A 24,324-nucleotide genomic window follows, 5' to 3' on the forward strand; every position below is an offset into this window, starting at 1 on the left:
AAAGACATGAAAGAGTTTTCTTCCATCCAAGCGGTGTAAACAGAACATCATAGCAGATCTTGGAGCACAAACAATATTCAGTTTTTAGGGAATGACAGAACAGATAGATAAACTGAGGGCAGGTACCTTTCTTTTCGCTTTTGAATTAACAAGTCGTTGCTACTTGGGACCGTGTGTAAGACAAACAGACAGGGAAGTGATATCGACCAAACTATTTTGGGATAGAAATCCTACAGATTGAAGAAATTGAAGTAAAATAAATCATGTCATGCAGCTGTTTTATTGTTTCAAATCTCGTGGTAAGTTTTGCCATGCATGAGTCACGCAGGTGAAGAAGAGCTGTAGAGATCCAATCTGAAGCTCTTCATATAGATACTGACTCCATTTCGTTGGTGGCTTCATTGCTGACTTAGTGGGAGCTCAGTGGTCCCTGTTCCCAGAGACCTAATCATAAAAAAAAACAAACAAACAAAAAAAAACAAGAATCCACCTAACCCCACAGAGGCAGCACAGATGAAACATGAGCGGAAACAGAAGCCATTTGAACCATGGACTCACCAAGCGGCTGTCTCTGTTCCTGCTTTCGTCCTGCAAGATCAGGTGAATACAAAAAGAGCAAATATCCAGAATAAATAGAAGCCTCACAAGTAAATCAACGCCTGATATTTCCTGCAAAAGTGGAACCACCTGTCCAGTGGAGTCAAATACAGTTATCTACAAAAAAAATAAATTAAAGGCAAATACAAAATCTGAAGTCATATGATGAGCATGATGAATTGGGGGGAGGTGTGTTATTTGTTGAGCACAATCTTAGTTTAAGAGACAAATGCTAAAGTGGGGTAATGCATGTCACACATAAAAAAAAAAAAGAAGAATTAATAGGGGGCTAAAATGGAAACTCAAAATGGATGTGATGTTTCTTCTTCTACTATATAATTACTATTCCTATACAGTGTGATAAGACACACACACACACACACACACACACCGTCAGCAGCAGGTTCTTCTGGACGGAGGAGGCGGACTCTCATCCAGACGCACTTCACCGTCGCACCTTTGAGAGCTCCCTGACTTTTCTCATTTCATTTCATTTTTTTTTTTTCTTTCCCCCCCCCTCAACTTGTGAAGATGACAGAAGCTTCCACAGACTCGGGATCCACCAAAATAACTCCGGAGGTTTTCCAGGAGATGCTCCAGTACTACAACCTGAGCCGCGGGGAGTTCATCAGCACCTACAACATCCAGCCGCTCGTCTACGTCCCCGAGTTACCGTCCGGAGCCAAGGCCACCTTCGTCATCATGTACGCGGTCATCTTCGTCCTGGCTCTGGCTGGAAACAGCTTGGTCATCTACATTATAGTGAAGAAACGTCCGACCCAGACAGCCACGGATATTTTCATCTGCTCCCTGGCGGTCAGCGACCTGCTCATCACTTTCTTCTGCATCCCCTTCACCCTCCTGCAGAACATCTCCTCTCAGTGGCTCGGAGGTGAGTCCCAACACCTCCAACCCGAGGTGCCCCCTTCACAGGCAGCATGAACAGGGGGGGGCAACCAACTCACAGGTGGACCTGAAGAAAGAGAAAGGCTTTTACTAATCATTTAGAATCAGCCAGCATGAGAGATGGAGGGCAATAAAAGCAGTGAAAAAACAAACTGGCCCAGCACTGATCCCTGAACTAGATAAACCTCTGGGAGATATGTCTGAGGCAGGCGGTAATATCTTTGGATAAATGACAGATGGAGTGCAGACACAGTCCTTTGGGATTCGCTGAAGGAAATAGTGTGGGAGGTAAACACTCACAGGAAAAGTTCACTTAATGCTCAATAAATGCAGTGACAGTTGTTTTTTTTTTTATCTGTGTGTGTGTGTGTGTGTCAATCTGAGCATGATTTGCTTATTTAAGAGATTTCACAACTCCATGTGTCTGATGCCTCGCTGATAACACCTGGTAGAAGTGTAAATGAGGACTGACATTTGGTGTCTCACGGCAATATTTGGCCAGCTCTAAGCATGCGCTCCAATTAAAATATGATCATAATGAGTTCAGAGGGAATCATTGTCGACTATGTGAGTCTCATCTGCCTGTCGTGCAGGTTTTCACCAGGGTTTCTTTCATTAACTGGGAATTATGTGGAATGACCACAGTGAAGGGAAATCAGTTGGTCCTTTTGCCGCTTTAGTTAAAGCCAACAGGAGAACGAAGGGAACGAGGACGAGAAGTTGTTATCCTTTTCTCTCTGACCAAACAATGGGAGGGATGTTGGAATGACATAGAAATGCATCTTTTCTGCTGTTTCTTGGCACCTCACTGCTTAACGTCTCTGTTTATCCCTGCAGGGGTTCTGGTTTGCAAGACAGTTCCTTTTGTGCAGACCACAGCCATAGTAACAGGCATCCTCACAATGACCTGCATTGCCATTGAGAGATACCAGGGCATTGTCTTCCCCCTGAAAATGAGGCAGCAGTACTCATCGAAAAGAGCATACAAGATGCTAGGTATTACACGTTTCCAAGACCGGCTCATTATGCTTCCAGGAGGGAATGGTTTGTGAGAACATGAGAATATTTGATCTGTGTGTCGCTGCAGGGCTGCAGTCTTAAAAAGTAATTTATTTTTTTTTCCCCCTACAATCCATCCACCTTCTGCAACCTAATATTCCCGCCAAGCAAACATCAGCGGGATTAAAAAGTGACATATGAGCCCAAAGACACAGACGTTTGCAGGAAAGAACAAGAACGCTGAAACGCACACCTGAGCAGGTTTCATACCGAAGGAGAAGCGTGTTCTTGCTTCAGCCCTTTAAACTCTACAGGCAGCATGTATCGGACAACAGTGATTTGAACAGACACAACACAGCCCTCTGATCTGCCACTAAGTGGAGATACTGTATCAGCAGCCTTAAAGGTTGGCTGGCTGATATCACAGCTCAGTGATATTATTAGCTGGCATTGGCGTATCATGCAGTAGCACAGACATAATGGTGAGGTATGCAACAATTCCTGTGCAGACCGAGTCAATCAAGAAATTCTGTTCTACTGTCAAACTGCCATCAAGCATTATTGTTATCTTTGAAAATGTAATATCAGTGTTGGCATTAAAACTCTCCTGCTGGGCTCTGTTTAAAAGTGAGGAGGAAAAAGCTAAACTGTCCACAACACAATGAAAAATCCAAAAATAATCTCGGTTCATGTGGAATGCCACGCTAAAACAGAGCTTTGTTTTGAAGCAATTTAACAGAATGGACAGCTCTTTGGGAGGGGAATTAAATTTTGAGCCCTGGCAGCTGCCGCGTTTGGCAAACTCTTCATAAAAGTTTTATTTGTACACTGTACATTTGTATAACATACCTTTCTACATCATTTAGGACTGGTGTGGTTTGTCTCAGTGATAGTTGGTTCACCAATGCTGTTTGTGCAACAGGTGCAGGTAAGTGGTGCTTTCAGACCAACTACACCAACACACAGTTCTTTTCAGCAGCTTCCTTAAACAATGACAACCAAAAATATATATATATATATATCACACAGATCATCACAAAACACTCTCTAAAACCACAATGGGAACATATAACAGTAGCTTTAAATTGTGTTTATGAATCCACGGAAATTCAAGGAACAGCGTGGTGCAGAAGGTAATGCTTCTTCTTAGTTGCCTAGTAGCAGTTCCAGTGAACACAATGGAAAAAGAGGTTCAGTAAGCCAGCTCACCATCATTATTTTCAACCTGTGCTATAATGCCCCTTGATTTTCAATCTTGCAGTCTTTTGGAATCCAAGTGGCTGAGAACTGCTAAGATATTTTAGCAGGTTACATTCTTTCTGTCATAATATAAATAACATGAAGAAACTTGTCGCCATCACTGTGCATTGAAGTGAGACAAAAACACTTTGATTTGATGAGCAGTGAATAAGCACCACAGAAAAACACTTTTTTTTTTGGGGGGGGGGGGGTAGTGTATAAATCAGGTGTACTGAGAGGAATATCCTCCAACACACATTCAAAGCAAAACCACAAATGGCATTTAAGGCTTGCATTACACAAATGGAACAGTTGCTCAACAAATGTACTAAAAGCTGTCTTGTTGTTTGGTGTTGAAGTGTAGGCGGTTAAGACAAACAAAGACTTTTTAAAAACAGGAGTGTAATGCTTTGTCTGTTATATAACACGATTACAACAGATGTGTCACAAAGCCTCAAACAAAGGCCTCTACATGACTGACTTTATCTGCCATGAATTTCCTTCAAGGTCTTCACGGCTTTTCCGTGTGTCTCTTGCAGGTGAAATACGACTTCTTGTACGATCACTACCACGTGTGCTGTCAGGAAAGTTGGCGCTCTCTAACGCACAGGCAGGTTTATACCACCTTCATCATGGTGGCCCTTTTCCTGCTCCCTTTGGCAGCCATGCTGTTCCTCTACACGCGCATCGCTATCGAGCTGTGGATCCGCAAGAGAGTGGGCGACTCCTCAGTCCTCAACACCATGAACCACAGGGAGATAAGCAAGATTTGCAGGTAAGTTATAGAGCAGATATTTTCCTCCGCAGAGTTTAAAGCAGTAAAACTGTGCTGCAGCCTGGTGATTTGGTTGATTGTGATACACAACACAAACTGTTTAGGTCTCATTGTCAGAATTAATTAGAGCAGCAACTGGATTTGATAACTTAAAAACAGCAATATTCACTTCTTGGAAAACCGTGAAAATATCTAGTACGTATCCAAAATAACTTTTTTTGGGACATATTTGGCAGTTCTCACACTTTTTTTTTTTTTTTTTATATTTTGTTTTTGCCCTCCACAGGAAAAAGAAACGAGCCGTTAAAATGATGATCACCATCGTTTTGTTATTCACCATTTGCTGGGCACCATTCCACACAGTGCACATGCTGTTCGAATACTGTAAGTATCAATCTGAATTAAGATTTGAAAATATAATTAGTTCAAAAGCATTTCGGCCATTTGTTTATAGTGTCGATGTATTTCCTCAGCTTCAATGAGACCCTGTGTCTGTGTGTAATTCTGCAGATGATCTGGAAAATAAATATGACGGAGTGAAGCTAAACATGATCATCGCTGTGGTTCAAGCCATTGGGTTCTTCAACAGCTTCAACAATCCCATCGTGTACGCTTTCATGAACGAGAACTTTAAGGAGAGCTGCGTCTCCACCCTTTCCCACTGCATCAGAAAACCTAACCAGCAGGGCCGCGCAGCGGTGGTGCCCAAACTGAGCGTGCAGTTCATCAAACCACAGAGCAGAGAAGCCTTTCTGGAATCCGATGAAGGGAACAACCTAAAGCAGCATTCAGCAGCAAAAGGTCCTCTGAGCTCGTCACTGGGAGAGAGCTCGCTGGAAATAATAGGAGAGAAAATCTCCACCATCCAAACACACCTTCCTGCAAACAGCTCGTGTGAAGTCAAATGAAGAGGAAGTGGTTCAAAGTTCAGGTGAAACTGACACTCCTGTCTGGTGTCAGTCACTGCCATACAACACCAACAGTTGATGTGAAATTTTGAGTCTCACAATGATGGTTCAAAAGCTCAGAAAGAGAGAAAGCAACAGCTTAAAAATCTACTCCTGCAGTTCTTTCTTCATTTAGTCTGGAGTGCAGCAGGGTAGAAAATGAAGGAGATCCAAAAGGAGGCACTTTAAGAATAAGGTCTGCTGGAAGCGGTCAGCTGATACGCACTTCTGTTGAGGTCTCTGACACCAGCAGGTGGCTGAGCCTCTCTCAGGAAGCGTTTTAATGATGATGTCAGAGGGAACCATGTCCAGCGTCGTGCCAGTGACACTTGGGAATGACAGCAAAAGGGACATTAACTGTTAGACAGCCACGCTTTCAGCAGCAAGGACGACACATCCACTTTTACTGCACGGCTAAATTTCAAGATAGCACCTCACCATGAATTCTTTTCAGGTTAGTTGAATTGCAGACCTTTGTTTTTTTATTTTCCTTTTTAAACCAAGATGATAAACATATTGAGCCTCTGACTTTTGGTACTCTTCGGAAATGGCAAACATCAAATCACAATTGCATCTAAAAACAAAAACGTTAATGTGAAAATGAAACTGAGTAGCAGGACCAACAGACTAATGAAAGCACATTCCGTGCACAGGTTTTAGAAAGGTTGAGGCTGAAATTGAGTCAAATGTTTAGTCTTTTTTTGGCCAATCTCAATAGTATTGAAGATTACATTTAGTATTTATTAATGTTGCATTGAATGTTAAAAAAAAAAAAAAAAAGATTAACTGTAGACCAAACTAAAAGGCTTTTGACTTTCATTATGAGATATTTTACGCAGTGACGCAGATTTGTTCAGTCATTACGGTAATATAAGCATGTTTATGTCTTCGGATTTAAACAAGGACACTGGGCACGCTGGGGGAAGAATTCCTTTCAATATGCTGATGTCTACATGCAGCCCAAGTAAATAATATCTTTTTATGGTGTATGATTAGAGTTACATGTTCTGTAATTATATGAATGTAATAATGTTTTCGGTGAGGCCATCATTGTTTTGATTCACAGTTCTGTACAAATGTTGTAAATTAAAAGTAAAAGTAAATTAAATCTTGTGTACCAGACTGTCGGTAGCCAACAGCGTTTCTTAAGGGGCTCTTTTTCACACAAAAGAACAGAATTTTGCATTGATGTGGTCAAAATCTTATATATTTATGTATTATTATATTTATTTATGTAATATGTATGTGTTTGTGTACATACACATGCTGTGTATGTGTCTATGAGAATAAACAGCTCTACTTTGGATAATTGAGACATGTAAATTTTTTTAATTTTATGTTCTAAAATTGATCTTTGCACTATGATATACCACCATAGCATTAGAATGTAAAAGTTTAATTTCCCTCCTTTGTTGATTTGAGGTGTGACCAAGGGGGGAAAAAAAAAAACAAAAAACAACACGCTTTCTATTACGCTTTCCACGGCTAAAAATATTAAGAGATCAAACATTTCTGACATCTGATGATTGAACCGTAAAGCCATGATTTTCTTTGTCATTAATTTATTATATTATATACATTATTATATGAAAGGTCTTCATACAGGTTGAGACTGAAACAAGTTTCAGAAACACTCATGAATTGGGTTTTGCAGTTTTTCTATTAGCAAATAGAAGCTGCTAACGGAGTTCATATTATATTACAAAACTAAGTGCCTAGTCAGGTATGCTTAATTAAAAGATGTTTTTTGACTCTGCTGCGCATGACACTAAGATACATTATGTGTACAAAACGCTGCCAAATCTGTAGAATGAGGGAGCACATGGAATAGTGGAGGAAAAACCAGGATGTAAATTTGCATTGTAAATCAAAAAGCAGCGTCACACCTAAAAAGAAGATGCTATCCCACTTTTTGTAACTCCCCAAAATCAAAATTACTTGACAGTTGTGCAGGCACTTCTGTAATTGATGAAAATCATCTTAAGATAGTCTGTTAGCGAACTCTAAAAAACAAAACAAACCAAACAAAAACGAAACACTACAAACCTTCTGACTGTCCCTACTCTCCTCAATGCTATGTGATAAGCGATATATGGAAATCTGCATTGTCGAACAGGAGAGGCCTTTTAACTGGAGATGGATCCTTGTCGGCCTTGTGTAGGAGTTTAAACAGTCCTGTCCCAATATTCATTGGTATCCCCATGATGATGCACTCAGACACGCCTACAACAGGAACACAGGAAATGTTAAGATCCCAATAAGACTTAAAAATTAAGCTTCATTTGCATTGCAGAGGGGGAAGCATCAGTTTACCACAGACAGAGTCCTTTTGTCCAAAGTACGCAGCATCGAAAAGATGATCAGCTGTTTTCTCGAAGGAGGCCAGCATGAGGACACTTTCCTTCATTTTTGCTAAACCAAACCTGGTGATTCCGAGAATCTCCCCCTGTGTGGACAGAAACGGTGTGCCCTCACACGGAACCAAATACAGACAACATGCATATTCCTAAGATAGATTGGGGCTTCATACCTTATAGGACATGAGATCTGCAAGAAGCATGACGTGACGCCTGTCAATGCTCATTCCATGGTTCACCATGGTGTACTGAATCTCATTGATGATTGTGGACCTTGCAGCCTCGATGCCCAAGGTCCTTTCAACCTAGAAAAGTGCACAGAAAAGAGTGTTTAAAGAAAGCTGAGGTTTGTCAAGGAAGCCAATTCAATATTCTAATAGGAAAATGGCTGCATTCAGGACGAGTTCAAACTCTTGGAGGGAGTGAATTAATGATACGAATGCTTATAATTTACACACTTCATGACCCTTTGAATCGTGGATGCCATTTATCAACAGCAGCCTCTGACGTGACATTCAAGTTGAATAAACACCTCCTCAAAATAGTGAAAAGAGCCCTCGACCTTCCATGAAATTAGGCTGAACTAACACAAAATGAATTTTAAAGTTCGTGCAGGGTAGCTGTGCTAAATAAAAAAAAAACTGATGCAACTACACTGCCTTTAAAGCTGGGTTGACTGATACCTCGTATGTATTGTTTGAAGTTGTCCTGCTTCCGTTCACTCCGTGTGTTGCCATCACTGCCCGCAGGTTATCCCCCTCCACCAGGAGCTTGTACTTGTTCTTGCCGGTCTGTTCATCAATGTGAATGACAGCTCGGGCAACCTCAGGTATTCCTTGCACCACCACCTTCCAAGTGAGAACATAGACATCTCATTGAGCTTTGTTTTTTTTTTTTTTTTTAAAAGATGGATCTTGTAGAGTCTGAGCACCAAACCATGATTAAACCAACTAACAGAGAACTGTGAGATTTTGTGTATTTTCAGTCACTCACTTTAACTGCAGTTCGGAAATATGAAAACAGTTTGAAAGCTAAAAGGAATTTATCACATACTAGAGTCTTACCTTCGGAAGCTCCTCTTTTAATGACTGCAGCACATAATACATTGAGCTTTTGTTGTTCTCTCGTGGAGACACACAAACCACTGCCTCGCCGTGCACGGCAATGTCTCCCGGTTTGACTCGCAGCTTTGACATACAGATAGAGTAACGCACTGTCTCTGCATTTACCTGAAAGACAAAACCAATAAGATACCAGGCTCATGACTCATACTCAGGCTCTAAGTCAACTGCTTTCGAGTATTATTAAGTTTTATAAAGAGTTCGGTCGAGACCTGATGCATATGTAAACTACCTTGACCTAACTTTGTTATGATTTGGCGCTATGTAAATAAATGTGATTTGATTTGAGTAGATATTTATTAAGTTACCAGAGATGGAAAAAGAGCTCTTGAGATTTTTTGAGCTGTGACTGCTTTGACCTTTTATCTATTTATTTATTTATTATTTATAAAGCAATTAGAACATCTATTGGGAACCTACTACAACGTAGTTTTACAGTGACATAAGAAAGGGAGGCTGTAGCGATAAACATTCAAACACAGTGCATTGTATTCCTTTTAATTAGTTTATGATTTATTCTTTATTCAGAACCCAATTACCCTCTGCCACAGCAACCTTCCTGGAGTCCATATAAACTATGTATTAACAAGCAGCACATGCGAAAGATTACAAGGAAGAATAGTGTTTCTTCCACATATTATGTCATCAAATCAATAAATATATGAATCTGGTCATGAAGGAGGACATACATGATTCACACGCTGTCAGAAGAAAGTAAGTTACCTCCAGCCGCAGCAGTCTTATTCTCTCCAAAGACAGTTTCACCAGGATGAAACAGTCATCTGGTAGAAAAACTTCTTCAATGTACTCAGATATCTATAGGAAGAACAAGAGACCTTTGTTTTATTGTAGTTCTGCACCTCTGCTTGATCATTTCTGAAACACAGCCAGTTGTGGGACTACTGTTGTCTTTCAGTGCATTCCTTCCACCGTACAGCATTCTTTTATTGATAAAGGTTATTGAATATATGCAGCAGCTTGGAATACCTCTCCTAATAGAGTTTTCTCTATTCTCCCTTTCACCAGTCTGGCAAAGTCAGCGTCATCTTCCACATCCAAATGGGCTGTAATTATTGGGGTGCTGAGGGGTGGGGAGAAGGCTTTCACTCAATTATTCAAAACAAGATGCAAAATTCTTGTTTCGGACGAAAAAAAAAACAGCAGTGATGAAGAAAACGTGGTCATGAATGAGTCAGTCTGTGATGCTTGAGTTGAATTTCACAAGGCATTAGGTCTTTGAAGGATGAAAGAGCTCATTATTTTTCTCATCTCCTGAAATCACAGAGGGACCTAAAGAAGCATCGATGCAATTACATAACATACCTGATGTTCTTGGAAGCATTGATGATCTCTTTGATACGAGGCACCCCCAATGTGATGTTCATGGATGCTACGCCAGCAAAGTGGAAGGTTTTCAGGGTCATCTGTGTACCAGGCTCTCCGATGCTCTGGGCACACAGGGCCCCTACTGCCGAGCCGGGCTCCATCTGAGCTCTGCATTGGCACACACATGATAAGAAACAAGTCACCTTTCATTAAACTGATTTATCTTTCATAAAGATGTGAAACTTGGCAGTTACTACACACACAGTGACACCTATGAGGATGAAATGAACTAACCTGGGCGAAGTGACGTGTTTGTAAGAACCTTTACTACCATACCCTGACCCATAGTTTTGTTTTATCTACTTTAAGGGGCATATTTGGCTACTCATTTAATTTTTGCTCTCATTAGCTCTTCATTACTAGAGACACATTGTCAGCTACCTACAAGCATGTCACTTCCAGACCTGGACCACACAAAACAATGAACCTTAGAAACACTGCAGGACACGAACACTGTACCTCATGTATTTGTCTCTACAGGTTTCAAGGAATTTCTCCAGCTGGGTGGGGGTAATGCGGTCCAATTGATAGAGAACCTTTGGCTGCAATACAAAATAGAAAGGCATGGAGAAAGTTTTGATAAAACTGGGCTTAAATATCTTTCCAAATTCAGCACATAATTGTAAAGGCAGTGCCCACCTCACTGGTGCCGTTGTCGTTGATGCCGTACTTGTCTCTGGTTTTCTTAATCCTTTCTGAGAAGCCCTTAATAAACTTCTTTATCTCCTAAAGTTAAAGGGAGAGAATTGTTTTCAGATGTCTAGTTCAAAGGCTCATTAACATCATTAAAATCAAACATCACCAAGCTGTATGCTGCAGATCATACATTGTCATGCAGTTGTTAGATACCACAGAAAACAGGTAAGACAGGATTCTTCAAATGTACAGAAGTACAATGTCAGAGTTTGCACATTCATTCTAAAAGAACAATTAGTTTAATACATAAATTATTAGACTGTTCCAAATTTTGCTGGCACACCATTCATAATTCAGTTAGGGCACAATCCAGCATGCTCAGCCACGATACCTCCAGGTACTTCTCTGAGCCTGTTTCAGTTAACTCCTTCACAAGATGGGGAGAGAGGTTCATTTGTTACTGCCAGTAAAGGCGAATTAGGTATTTGTAATTGCTTTGAGGTTACATAATTACAGAGCTTCTCTGTCCTTTTTTAATTACAATCAAGGCAACCATTCTTTTAAAACCAAATTGCGCTTTCGCATTTGCACAATTTCCAGGTGCTCATCAAAGCACACCAAAAGCTGATGAAGCAACACTGAGGGGCAGTAGATCACCCTTCAAATCATGTTGTCTTGTGGACTTGAAACAGTATGTGGTAGCAGTCCTGTCATCATAACCTTCTCTAAGCCAGCTTTAGTGAAGCACCATCTAAAATAATTAATTTTGTAATTCCATTACTTATTCTCTTTTGATATACTGAACAATATAATTTTCTTTTTGAAAACTACACAGCTATACATAAAGTAAGCCTTGTTACATATGTTTCACTTTCATTGAGAGCACTGTGCTGTGACAAAGATACCTCCAAGAAGCTGTCTCTGCAGCATAAGAAGTCAGCTTTTTTCATGATGGCATCTGCAGTGAGGACCAGCTCATTTTGGCTGAGTGCAGGCTCATCTTGACATGAGTATACTGCCTAAAGGTGGGGACAGAGAGGACAAAGTTATGATTGGGAGCCATCATGGCTCTCAGGAATCATTCACAGGTCAACAGCTCCTAATAGCTCCCTCACTCAAAGAGAAGCGGCCCATGATAGATGAGTCTCAGGGCATTATGTGAACACAAAGACAAACCAACTGTGAACTACAACAGAAACATCTGATCGAATCATATTTATTCTAATGCCGCTTTTGTTAACATATAAAATAAAAATAATAATAATATTTATTTGATCTATTACATGCAATCAGATCAATAACGATGACAGTGGTAATGGTAGTTGCATTGTCACTGCTTTAGTGTCAACTGACACAAATGGATGCAGCACACCAATAGATGTGTTTTGTATTAAATGTGGCGTACGGTTGAACACTAAGGGTGTGCCAAAAAACTACGATTCAGAATCAAATCAAATCTGCAGGCTGTCTGCCTCGATTTTGTATGCAGGACATCCTGACATCACCACAGAGCTGGTTCTGGAACACACACATGCGAGATAAGCACCAAAACAAGGATCCCCATGCTCTTTGATCATGAGGATAATTTCCAATTGATACATATAAACAAAAACGAAGGACAAACGCTGAAGTGAAATGTGACAGCAATAACATGAGGTTATGTAAGGTTTCAGTGTGAGCCTCATTATGATAACTTGAAGCACAAATGTGAGGGTGAATAAAAAAATAAATAAAAAATGTTCCTTTTAAAAAGAACCTCTAAAAATAATTAAGCTGAGAAAGACAGAAAATAAAAAGCTTGTCAGATTTCACTCACTCGGATATTGTCCAGAACCCTCTTGAACTCCAGTGGCTCATCCTTTCCCTCCATTGCGGCGGGGTCCAGGCCATCGCCGCCATAAATGAACTGAATGATGTCGCCGGTCGAGCTCCTCACTGTCAGGTCGTACTGCGAGCACAAATCCTCCAGGGACTTCACCAGTCGTCTCTTTCCAAATGCAGGAAAGAAAAGGCAGAAAAATAAACACCAAAATGACACACAGGATAGGCAGAAAAAAACCTCACATGCCTCTATGTGTTTATATACATACACAGTAATACAGCGTCACACTTTCCTTCAAGTAAGTGTTCACATTTATGTATTTGTTGCTTTTCTTTTTTAATGATTCTAAAATGAATGTTGCTGAATTTGGGATCGATTTATCTCAACTTCTGATACTTTTCCACAAATTTTCCCAAACTCATGATTTTATAATTAAACAATTAGTACATTTACCCAAAATTACACAAAGTGATAATGACAAGAAGCAGTTTCTCAAACTAGAAAGAAATATCTTCTGTCAAGAATATCTTGAGCAAAGGTGAGAAAAAGGTCCTTGTACATTACCTGCATGTATCCCGTCTCTGCTGTTTTCACAGCAGTGTCCACCAGACCCTCTCTGCCGGCCATGGTGTGGAAGAAAAACTCTGTGGGTGTCAGGCCTGAATAGAAACTGTCGGCAACAAAACCTTTAGCAGCAGGCAGCTGTAAGAAGAAAAAAATAATAATAATTCACCATTAAGCCATTTGGGTTTCTGGAAACATCAAAAACTATTATTATTGTAGTCTCAGATAAGTGCTCTCATCCTATCAATGGTTGATCCTTCGGAAACAGAGATATATATAAAAAAAAAAACCTAATAGGAGTAATAGAACACATTGATGGCTTTTCATTCAACACTTCAGAGCTGATGAAATGCTGTGAGACATCTGATTAGTGTCAAAATTCAAAGAAAACCCAGACGATGGCTTTGAGCCATGACTTTGCCATTTGCAAGAGCTCATCAACATTTATGGTATATTCCAGCAAACAAATGTTATTGAGTTATTTACACAAACATAATTAAAATAAACAGACTTCACCTTACCTTTGAATGCTTTTCAAAATGAGGCAGGGAGCGATTTTCAAAGCCATCAGGAACTCGTGAGCCACTTATGGCCTGCTGACCCACACAGGCAATCATCTGAGAGATATTAATGAAGGATCCTGTGTGTAAACAGACAACATCGATGAAAAGGGTATATGTACACACATAAAAGATCAAGGAAAATAAAGAAAACAGGGAGCTCAGAGGTTCCCAATTTAGAATCAAGAGCAGAAACAATTCACTTGGTTCAGATACAAAAATAACACAAAAAATATAAACCTTATTTTGGCAAACAACTTGTTTCCTGGATAATGAATGTAGTGAATGCTGATGTTTAATTACTATAATTACTACTTGACCCGAGAAAAGGGGTCAAGTAGTAATTGAAAGGGAAGAGAACATATGGGCAAATGCATGAACTGCTGAAATTTAAGATGAATTCATGTAAAAATTACATTTACGTGGATTGAATTTTACGGTGAACTTCATGGTAGTGCTATACGCAAAAAGTAAGTCATATTGCAATTAAATAGTTGAATATAGGCCAGGCATTTAATTGTTGCATTTGCCTAGATTTTTTGATATTATCATGAGAATCTGTCAAATATGATGTATTGAGGAAGTGGTATAGATGCCACTGAGTGCTTAGAGTTCAAGATAGAAAAGTCTTTTCAGAGGATAATCCTAAAATGCTGTGGTCTTCCCAGGTTCCTCCAACACATCCACCTTATTAAAATAAGTTTTATTTCTGAATATATGGAACTGATTTGCAATCTTATTATGAATCAAGTCTCCTTTGTGGCCAGCTTACCTTTGGAGCCACAAAGAGCCATGATCAGAGGGCTGTTGCTCTTGTCAAGCTCCCTGAGGCAGGCACTGCCTGCTCGGTCTCTGATGACAGACAGTTCTCTCAAAATAAGAGCCTATTAAAACACACATATCGAATTATGAAACACGTGCACTGATTAACAATTACTAAGCATAGGTCAAAGCACACAGATAAATTGTAGGAATATTATGGTGATGCTTTTGGCCACACTCAAAAGAGCTGTGCAGCAATTGGTTCCATTATTTGATTATGGTAATGTCCTGTCGCTACAGTTTGCTTAGATTATAAACATTATAAATATTTCTAAGATGTGGCCAGTGTATGTGGCAAGATCTGCCAACATCAACTTGTCACTGCTTTATGAAGAAGAAACTATGCCATCCATATAAGAGACAGATACCTTGTTATCATTTCTAATATCAACCTGCTCTTTCGCAATCAATTCAACAATATATTTTCACTTGCCTATTTCACCTGACATTTCATGAATATTTACTGAAAATGAGTCATTTACGCTACTAATGACTCAGTATTAGTGTGAATTTCTAGTAAATGTTGCAGACAGCTAATTAAACAAGTAGAAGTGCAAATACAGGTGACGCATTTAAACCATATCTATTATTTTAATATTATAAACGATTATTATCTGTCAAGCTTACCTCCAGGGTCTCCTCTGCTGTGCAGCCCGGTTGTTGCTGCAACTTGCCCGTGTCTAAAGCCTCAATGTATTCATCACATTTCTTGTAACCATCATCCAGCAGATCCTGCTTGGCCTTCAGCAGACCTTGGCCAGGGGTAACATCACCGATTCCAATAGAAAATCCCCTATTGGCTGAAAGTTTTTTCTTTTTAAATAGCATTAGGTTACGTTCAATACTGTCATAGATCATCCAGTCCATCCATTCGTCATTGGTGGAACTGAAACTTAGTACTACTCTAGTACCAAACTACTTTAGAGTTTTACTGATTATTAAATAAGATTGACAGATATCAAAACTTTCTGAACATTATAAAACACATTTTTGTTAAAGCCCCAGGAGCAACCTACACAAATACACTGGCGCAAGTCTTGCCAGTCGGGACATGGCATTTGCAGCCTCCAGCTGTCCCCAGTCTCTCAGCAGGATGTAGAAGATGTTGTTCTTGGAGCCTGATCCCAAGGTGCCTTTGTCCATGCTGCCACACATTAGCTCACTGTTATGGATCACCACAACTGGGAAGGTGACAAGGGGAGAGACACCATAAGGCCCCAGTGGAGAAACACAACCAATGTGAACCAGTATTGCCAGCTAACAGTTGAATGCCTCCACCTACTATTAACGATGGAGTTATATCATGTCTTGCATGAAACTTACATGAGTCGTTGTAGCAGAGATCCTCTCCCTTGCCGCAGTATTGTTTGCCCTTGGTCCTCAGATTGGCCTTGACTGGACATTCCTTACTTGGCTTCAGAATAAGGCTGAAGATCTGTTTCCCTGTCCACAGAGCCATGGGCTGGAGGACATACAGACAAATATAAACAGCAAGTAACAAAGACAGAGTTATGTAACAGACTCACAACAGAGTTGGGTACCTTCATTATAGCCGGTTTGGGGAGCGAGATTCTGATCTTTTCATCTTTGCCCACCAGAATCGAAGCCACTATTTGACAGGCTTTTGATCTGTCAAAGAAGGTATCCTTTAGTGTCAAGAGGTAGGCCCCTAAAAAGGTAAAAATATGCCTTAAGATTAATGGAAACAATTATTGTCCATTCTCAAAATTGCTTAAGTGCCCCCTCATCAGTTAGAAAATAATTACACTTCACATACACAAATATTTTCAGATGAATTGTGTTATTACAGCCCTTATACCATAACAGCTCTCTTTTTCATCACCTCTGCCTTTCTAAGTATGTATCTGTGCTGGAAATGATCCAGTCCCTTTCATCAAATTATAAATGAAAAAGCACTGTGAATGACTGCCATAGGTCATAGCACTTACCTGTCAGAAAGTCCTGAATAGCAGCTATCAGAGGTTCACCATTTCTTGGAGTAACAAGATTAGCTTTCGTCTGGAAGAAAGGGTAACAATTTGTGTCAAGCTGTATTCAATTTCCTATGAACAATACAGCTCCTGAAGGCAACTTTTCAATGCTGAATGTCAACACTGACAGGTACGTGTACACTTGATTCACTGCATGCGTTGTGATGCCTACCCCCATTAGGACCAGGGCCTCAGCTTTGGCTTCTTCAGTCTGAGGTAGATGTAGGTTCATTTCATCACCGTCAAAGTCGGCATTGTAGGGGGTGCACACACACTCATTGAACCTAAACGTCCTGTGAGGTTTCACTCTGGCCTGTGATTTGGAAATATGCACCAAAAAATATCAATAGTATAAAAGAAGCAACTAATCAAAGATTTACTTCAAGATCAGTCTAAAAATGAATGAAAACAATGTTCAACTTGCTCTAATTTAAGTTTGTTAAAACTCCAGAACTTGTCTCAGATTGCAGACACCTCTGCTTCTTAAGTGCACAACACAATTAATATGGTTTAGTAGACCAAGTTATTGTTATTGAGAGGGCAAACAGATTTTTGCCTTGTGAAAATCTAAACTCACTATGTGGGCCATAATGCTGAGTTTGTGCAAAGAGGGTTGCCGATTGAAGAGGACGATGTCCCCGTCTATTAGGTGCCTTTCAACCATGTCCCCAACCCTCAGCTCCTGAGCGATCTTCTCGCGGTTTCCGTACTTCAAAAACCTAAAACAGAGAGAGGATTTACTTTTGCTGGTGAACCAAGTTAGGTAGATAGTGGTCTTAATGTGGTCCAGAAGCAGCCAGACTAACCTCTTAATCTGTGTGTAGCGGTTCTGGATGAAGTTGGCTCCAGGGTGAACATCAGGACCATTGCGAACAAGTTTTTTCATTAGTTCCAGATTGGCCTTGTTCACCTATAACATCGTACATGTATATAGATAACTTAAGTTCTGGCGTGGAGGTGGCTGTTAAGTACATTTGTTGTAGCCTTGGAGTGGGACTTACCCTCTCTGGGTATGTCAGGATTTTGGCCACGTGGACTGGAACAGCTACCTCATCAATTCTCAGATTTGGGTCGGGAGAGATGACAGTTCTGCCAGAGAAGTCAACTCTTTTTCCAGAGAGGTTTCCTCTAAATCGACCTGAGTCATCAAAGTAAAGTTATCTGTAAATCTGCAATTCAGTTATTCAGTTGTACGGGGGGGAAGGGAAAAAAAAAAAAAAATCACTGCTATATGCCAAATTACTAAAACTATTTTAGGCATCCAATTTACAGAAATAAAATCAAAACAACAAAAAAACTAAACACGAGTGAAAATAGTTCTAAGGTTAAAATACACATCATACCTTGTTTTCCTTTAAGTCTCTGTACAAAGCCTCTAGTCCATTTCTTTGGTGCCATGTTAAGGGGGATGCCAGAGAGCTCACTGTTGATATAAAGGGCACACTGCAGCTGGAGGAAATCCCAATCCTCCATGATCATCTGTGTCTTTGCCCCTGTCATACGATGCTGTAAGTTGCAAAAAATTGTTAACTTGAACAGTCATTATAAAACAGAGATCTGATAAATGTATTTAACACACTACAACTTTTTGTGTGGATTTGCTTAACAACCCCCTCAAGAAACAATCAGCAAGCTTTAATGTGGATGGGAGAGATTTCCTCATTTATTGGAACCACTGGTTGCTCTGAGGAGTTGTATGGTGTGTTAAATTAGCTAAAGGCTGAGGGAGTGTGAAATAATGCCACGTTTTCCTTTACTAGATGCTGATCATTCTAAAATTAGAAAGATTTTTAAGGTCTGAAGTTTGCTTATCAAATGCACTGGCACAAACCTCTGGGTTGAAGACAGCAGCCATTGTCAGTGATAAATACCAACCTTTTTGATGACATCGTTGAGGAAGATGATCTCTGTGAGCTTCATAGTGAGGTCGTCCTCATTTGTGCCTGACTTCAAGTCGCTGACCACAGAGGGCCGTATACAAAGAGGAGGTACTAACAGGCGAGTGAGGATGAGGTCCGCAGGTTTCCCTGCCTCGGGATTCATAAGGAGCAGGGGAATGTCCTCTTGGGGAATCCTTTTGAACAGATTCAGAACCACCAGAGGGTTCAGATTTTCCTGGAAAATAATGATGGTCAAGGGCGAATGAGATAAATTATAATTCTGCTTAGCCTTACATCTTTTTCTTTTTTCCACAAAATTATAATATACTGCAATTATATAGTTAAAAGGCCACAATTCTATATGAATGTAATTTAAATATTTGCATTTTTACTGATTAGCATGATAAAACAGTGAATAATAAATGTAGGAGAACCAGATCTATCATTCAAAGCCACTTTGCAACATTGGAAGAATATTGTCCTATCCTTGACAGGCAGTCTCATTTGCCATATCAAAGTTTGGTAACAAAAGAATATCAACTGCACAGTGTGAGACAGGGTAGAATGCTCACCTGCGCTCTGCTCAGCAGAGGCTCCATCACTTTGTTGTGCTCAATGGCAATGTCAAAGGACTGGAGGAAATCTGACACAAAAGGGTCCACCACCTTCTTGGTTGTTTTATACTTCTCATGGATGATCTTCAGCAGGCCACATTTTTTCACAGGTCCTTAAAGATAAAAGAGACCCTCACCTCAACTTTTCCATTAATCCAATAGCATCACTGACAAATAAAGTGAGGATAGCTATTAGAATTATTATATTATATTATATATTATAATTATTATAGAATTAAATGTCTTTTCTCACCATTGAAAGCAGAACAGTTAAGACAGACTGTCCTTTTGCGGCATTTATCAGAGATCTTCTTCTTCAACCCACGTTTCTGAAGATAGGCCAGGTTCGGCCGTTTCAAGTGATCCATGAACTGCAGTTTCTCTTCTTTCGTCAGCATTATGCTTGAACATGTCTTGCAAATCATCTGAAAGCATGATAAGAGTCATGGGAATTTAAAGAATGCCAAACACACACTTCACTTACCTAATTGTGATTATGGCTTAATTGTTTTTTGTTTGTTTGTTTTTTTTTTAATTAAAAAAAATTGAGAAAATAAGGTGAAGTAAGGTAAAAAAATTACAATAAATAACATTGGGTTATTTGCTGGATTGAAAAGACTGAGAAACACACCATGCTCAAATTCTGTCTCTTCTAATTGTGATACTCTACTGACACCTAAAGGAAAAAACATATTTTCCGCTTCCTGCACTGCAGGCAAAGGTATTTCATTCAAATGTAACTTAGCAGTTCTTATTGCATATTGTATAACATGAGTATGAAGGTTGAGTTTAATTACATATTTTTAACATGCTATTTCATGCTTTTGACACTGCACTTTAAATTTAAAGTGAGTTCTGTAATATGTGTGTTACTTTGGGAGGGAACCTATAAACACTTGCCTGTAAGATTCCTATGATGGCTTTGAAATATCCAACATGAAAACATGGCAGTTCAAGATCCAGGTAGCCATAATGTCCTAAACAATCTGCAAGATTCTTTCCACACGTTAGACACGGTCTGTCTTTCTCACTGGTACCCTGCAGGAAACATGGCAGAGAGTGGAGAATATATTAAATGTAAAACATTATTATTATAAATTCTAGTGTTTGACATTTGCCTCTAAGTAGAAATACATTGGTCAGTGTCTCTGTAAGAGTTATAGCTGCATTAATTTGTATGAAGACTGGTGGCCGTTGAATAATTTCAAAATGATACAGAATACTTACTGTAAATGAACTATTAGTTTCTTAAAAAAATATATATAAATAAATCAAAAGGAAATTTACAATTCATTTTTCAACAGTACAAATCCAAGTTCCATTACACTGTCTAGCCCAAAAGACCCAAATAAAAGGAGAGCTGTTGTGCTTATGTGCATTTGTTTTGTTTTTTTGCTGACGTTTGCACAGAACAAGAATTCTCATTTATCTCTGTAGAACGTGATTTATAGGCTACAGCATCACCAAATCAAAATATGAGGTGAGCAAGATGAAAGGTTATTCATGCTTTTGTTTATTTGCATTTACATTATTGTTAAGCTCTTTTAACACGTCCGAATAGATTTGTCCACAAAACTGCCAATTTTTTATGCAGAGCAGGACACACAAAAACAACAAAAAGAGCTTAAATGCAAAAGCAGCTGTGCAAATAAAATTGACTCCACTTGCTTACTTTGTAAAAGTATCCAATATTTGGATATAACACTTATTGCAGAGTTGATGATATTTGAATTGCTTGCACAGCCTTCATATAATAATAATAAAAAAAAAGTGAGAAAGGAAAGCATGGATTTTGGGATGTGCATGTCTGTCATACCATGCGGTGGTCCAACACTCCATAGGCCAGGGGAGTGTGTTTGGTGTCTTGGCTGTACAGGTTCTTGCTGACCACCTGGATGTGAGCCTGCTGCCTCATCTGCTCGGCAGATTTCATGCCGAAGCAGATGTGGCTTCTGTGAAGCAGCAGAGAGAGTAAAACAGAGAAAAAACACACAGGTTTAACATGCTATAACAACAACAACAACAACGCTCAGGTGTTCCTATAGTGCTGGACTTTACTATAAGCACACCAGTTGTTTCATCATATATGCACTAATGAGATGGGCAGTAAATTAAGAACTACTGTAAAAACCGGTTTTATTGGCTGATTTTCAGTAGAGCTACCATGTCCAAACCTAAAAAACTGAAGTGTATTTAACATTCAATTGCATTCAGGTGTTACTACACAACTTGTCAATATCAGCCACATTGCAAACTGACGGCTAGCCGGTGAGCTAACACGCTACGGCGCCGCTGCTCAGTCTCGTTTACTCACATTTTCTTGGCCACATCCGTCTCTCGGAACTGCTCTTTCACCATTTTGGCAGCCTAACCTACACAACTAACAACACAGACAGCCAAGGAAGCTGTCGTTTCGTCCTCACTCCGGCAGATTAAGCTTCATGTGTGTCCAGCACGCTGCCTCTCGGCCGGTCCATGATGTGGAAATGCTACCAGCCAGCGAAGTTAGCTTCCGGTTCGACGCTTCCGATTGGCAGGGTAAGTGAAAAGTTTATGGAGATTAAATGTTTAAAATGCTAATTTTAAACATTTTTTTTCCTCCACCTAAGACAAAGCACACATGTATTTCGAGCTCACAATTCAACCATCATAGCATTTGTTCTTCATTTGGTCTGTACGTTTAGATCTATATGAAAAGCATTCTTGCTGTGTTAAAAAAAAAAAAAAAAGCCTTTTTTCCATCAGGCCTGGACTGTAAGAGCACAAAGTCTCTTTTAAAGGCAACTTTCCTCCCTAAGATAGTTTAATATAATGTTTAAGTATCGAAAACTAACAAGCAAAGTGCTTCCATAAATGACCAAAAGAAAGCACCAAACTCAAACGTACTTCAGCGTGTTGGTGTTGTTAGAGAGCCAGCCACGGTAACGTTGCGTTCATGTTCTAGTGATCATCAAGATTTTCCAACAACTCACTAGATGGAAATTGTGATGTGGCGTGCTGTAATGCGATGTTATCTTCGAATGAAAAAAAACCCAACAACATTTAATGATTCGTCGGTATTTATTTTTCGCGAGAGAAATTGTAGTGCAAAACATTTACAATTTTCGACTTTACATGAAGCGCTTGAATGTAGCACAAGTCTGCGCACAGCAACAGAAATGAGGACAAATATGAATGAAGAGGGTGCTGACACCTAAAGGTGGACACGTGTAATGTATCATATCCTTTTAGATGAATGATCTTAGCACACAAAATGATGGAAGCTATAGTTTTCAGATAAATGCTTCGAGTGTTAGGGTTATATAGGTTAGAAGAGCAAGAAGTATGCTATTTTTGCTCTGAAATGTTGTAGCGTAGGGGAAAAAAAAGAAAGAAAAGGAAATATTCAGGCATAGTACAAGTATCTCAGAATTGTACATTAAGTTTGCTGACAGCACAGGGACAGTTTACGCCCACCGTAGCCAACAGGAGTGTAGAAACAACAGCAGGCTGCAGTGACAGGATCTTATTGCCTGAGGTTGCAACCAGCACTTTGCTGCACAAGAGGTTCTGGGTGGAGGGAGAAATTGTTGTTGGTCTTCATGTCAAGCTCTGTTTAATACCACCTGGGCCTTGCTCTCATCCATGCACAGACATGAGGTGGTATCAGTCTTTGCAGCCAACTCTTGGCAAGAGAGCGACTAAGTGCATTTCCAGAATATATTACTTTGTTCCAAGCTGGGGGATTGATTTTTATGTATTGTGCAGTTAATTGTGAGTGTTGTTAATGCTTGAGGCGAGGATCATGAAATTAATGTGCTAATCCTTCTCAGAGATGATGTATTGACTCACTTGTTGAGCAAGTATGTAAGAGTAAATTTGGCAATTCATTTTGATATTCATATTTCCTTTTTTTGCACCTATGCCCATGTTGATATTGTTCAGTTGCAGATATGTTGTTTTTTTTTTTTTTTTGCAAACTACAATCTGGCCCTTAGATGGCAGCAAACTAGTTTCCAACAACTGGAAGTGCAGTGGCAGTCTGGGCGCACCTTCTGTTTACCTGTGTTGTTTGATACACTGAGATGAAAGCACTGATGGTGACTGATGACTTCCTGATGAAGATTTCCTTCCACAACATGTTTGTGCTGATTAATTGTTTTGTCCACTTAGACCCTCCAACAGTGAAAATTGCTTTGCTGAATCTGCTTTTCCATTTTCCAACTCTGCTGCCACGTAGATCCTCAAAGATCTCTAATTAAACCTCTAATACAATGTTCAACATGGCCTGGGTTCTCTAAATCTGCCTCTCAGGAGGTAACACATCCCCTACAGAGCTTGGTCTCTGTAAATCTTTACATCAAGGGACATACATCCCAAGGATATACCAATGTATCGGTCTGTGCAAATATATGTAAAGAGCATGAGCGATAAATCTAAGAAACACTTAAGGGACTGCTGCTGACAGTCTTTCACACATATACACAACACCCCCTGTGGAAGAATTTAATATCTGAAGCTGCTCAGATGGTGGGAAACTGGGTCTCTCTCAGGACTGGGGATTCAGGGATTTGGTCACTGCCCCTGTTCAATACTGTATTAGGTTTAAATTTAGACAAGCTCTCTGAGTTAGTTATTAGTTACATTAGTTATGTAAAAATAACCCCTTTGCTCACTTGTATGTGATGACGAACCCATTTCCAATTCATCTGGAGATTAAATAATAATAATGAAAATGATGATCAATAGCTGCTGCCATGTCCAGATATTGTTCACCAGCTAATTGATTAATAATTTAGACTGTTGACACAAAAAATGGCAAAAATGTTCTGTCCAACAGGAAGTCACCACAGTTGTTCTGTTTGATAGATGACAGTTCAAAATTGGGAAATTTACTTTGAAATTCAGATATGAGAAGTTGGAACAAGGGAAGATTTTGGCATTTCATCTTGGTACATGATTTGATTAATCCATTATCAAAATGGTCCATTATCAAATGATTGACTTTTTCAGCACCACGCTCCAATGGAAATACACTGTTAGAGAAGCACTGCTCTTTCCTTTCCTCGTGTGTGTGTGTGTGTGGGGGGGGGGGGGGTTTAAATACTTGAGTACAACCCTGTATTTAC

General features: G+C 39.7%; 2 protein-coding genes across 2 annotated transcripts; one reads left to right on the forward strand and one right to left on the reverse strand.

Moving 5' to 3' along the window:
- The first annotated feature begins 1,128 nt into the window (after positions 1–1,128).
- Positions 1,129–5,424, forward strand: qrfprb (pyroglutamylated RFamide peptide receptor b). The gene is made up of 6 exons (XM_029528193.1): positions 1,129–1,489; positions 2,341–2,499; positions 3,369–3,430; positions 4,281–4,516; positions 4,803–4,900; positions 5,027–5,424. Exons 1-6 carry the CDS (start codon positions 1,129–1,131, stop codon positions 5,422–5,424), a joined length of 1,314 nt encoding a protein of 437 aa, XP_029384053.1.
- Positions 5,425–7,028: 1,604 nt separating this feature from the next.
- Positions 7,029–21,701, reverse strand: polr3a (polymerase (RNA) III (DNA directed) polypeptide A). The gene is made up of 31 exons (XM_029527518.1): positions 21,531–21,701; positions 21,033–21,168; positions 20,117–20,254; positions 19,470–19,641; positions 19,175–19,329; positions 18,598–18,837; positions 18,066–18,228; positions 17,724–17,860; positions 17,529–17,632; positions 17,300–17,441; positions 16,895–17,035; positions 16,681–16,750; positions 16,273–16,400; positions 16,055–16,193; positions 15,748–15,912; positions 15,359–15,531; positions 14,682–14,793; positions 13,871–13,989; positions 13,350–13,487; positions 12,780–12,950; positions 11,869–11,982; positions 10,967–11,053; positions 10,787–10,869; positions 10,265–10,435; positions 9,929–10,022; positions 9,665–9,757; positions 8,885–9,049; positions 8,504–8,668; positions 7,994–8,125; positions 7,777–7,909; positions 7,029–7,686 (listed from the first exon to the last, which is right to left on the reverse strand). Exons 1-31 carry the CDS (start codon positions 21,572–21,574, stop codon positions 7,538–7,540), a joined length of 4,173 nt encoding a protein of 1,390 aa, XP_029383378.1. The 5' UTR covers positions 21,575–21,701; the 3' UTR covers positions 7,029–7,537.
- Positions 21,702–24,324: the final 2,623 nt, after the last annotated feature.

Source organism: Echeneis naucrates, chromosome 19 (genome assembly GCF_900963305.1).
Source record: "Echeneis naucrates chromosome 19, fEcheNa1.1, whole genome shotgun sequence".
Lineage (NCBI taxonomy): Eukaryota > Metazoa > Chordata > Actinopteri > Carangiformes > Echeneidae > Echeneis > Echeneis naucrates.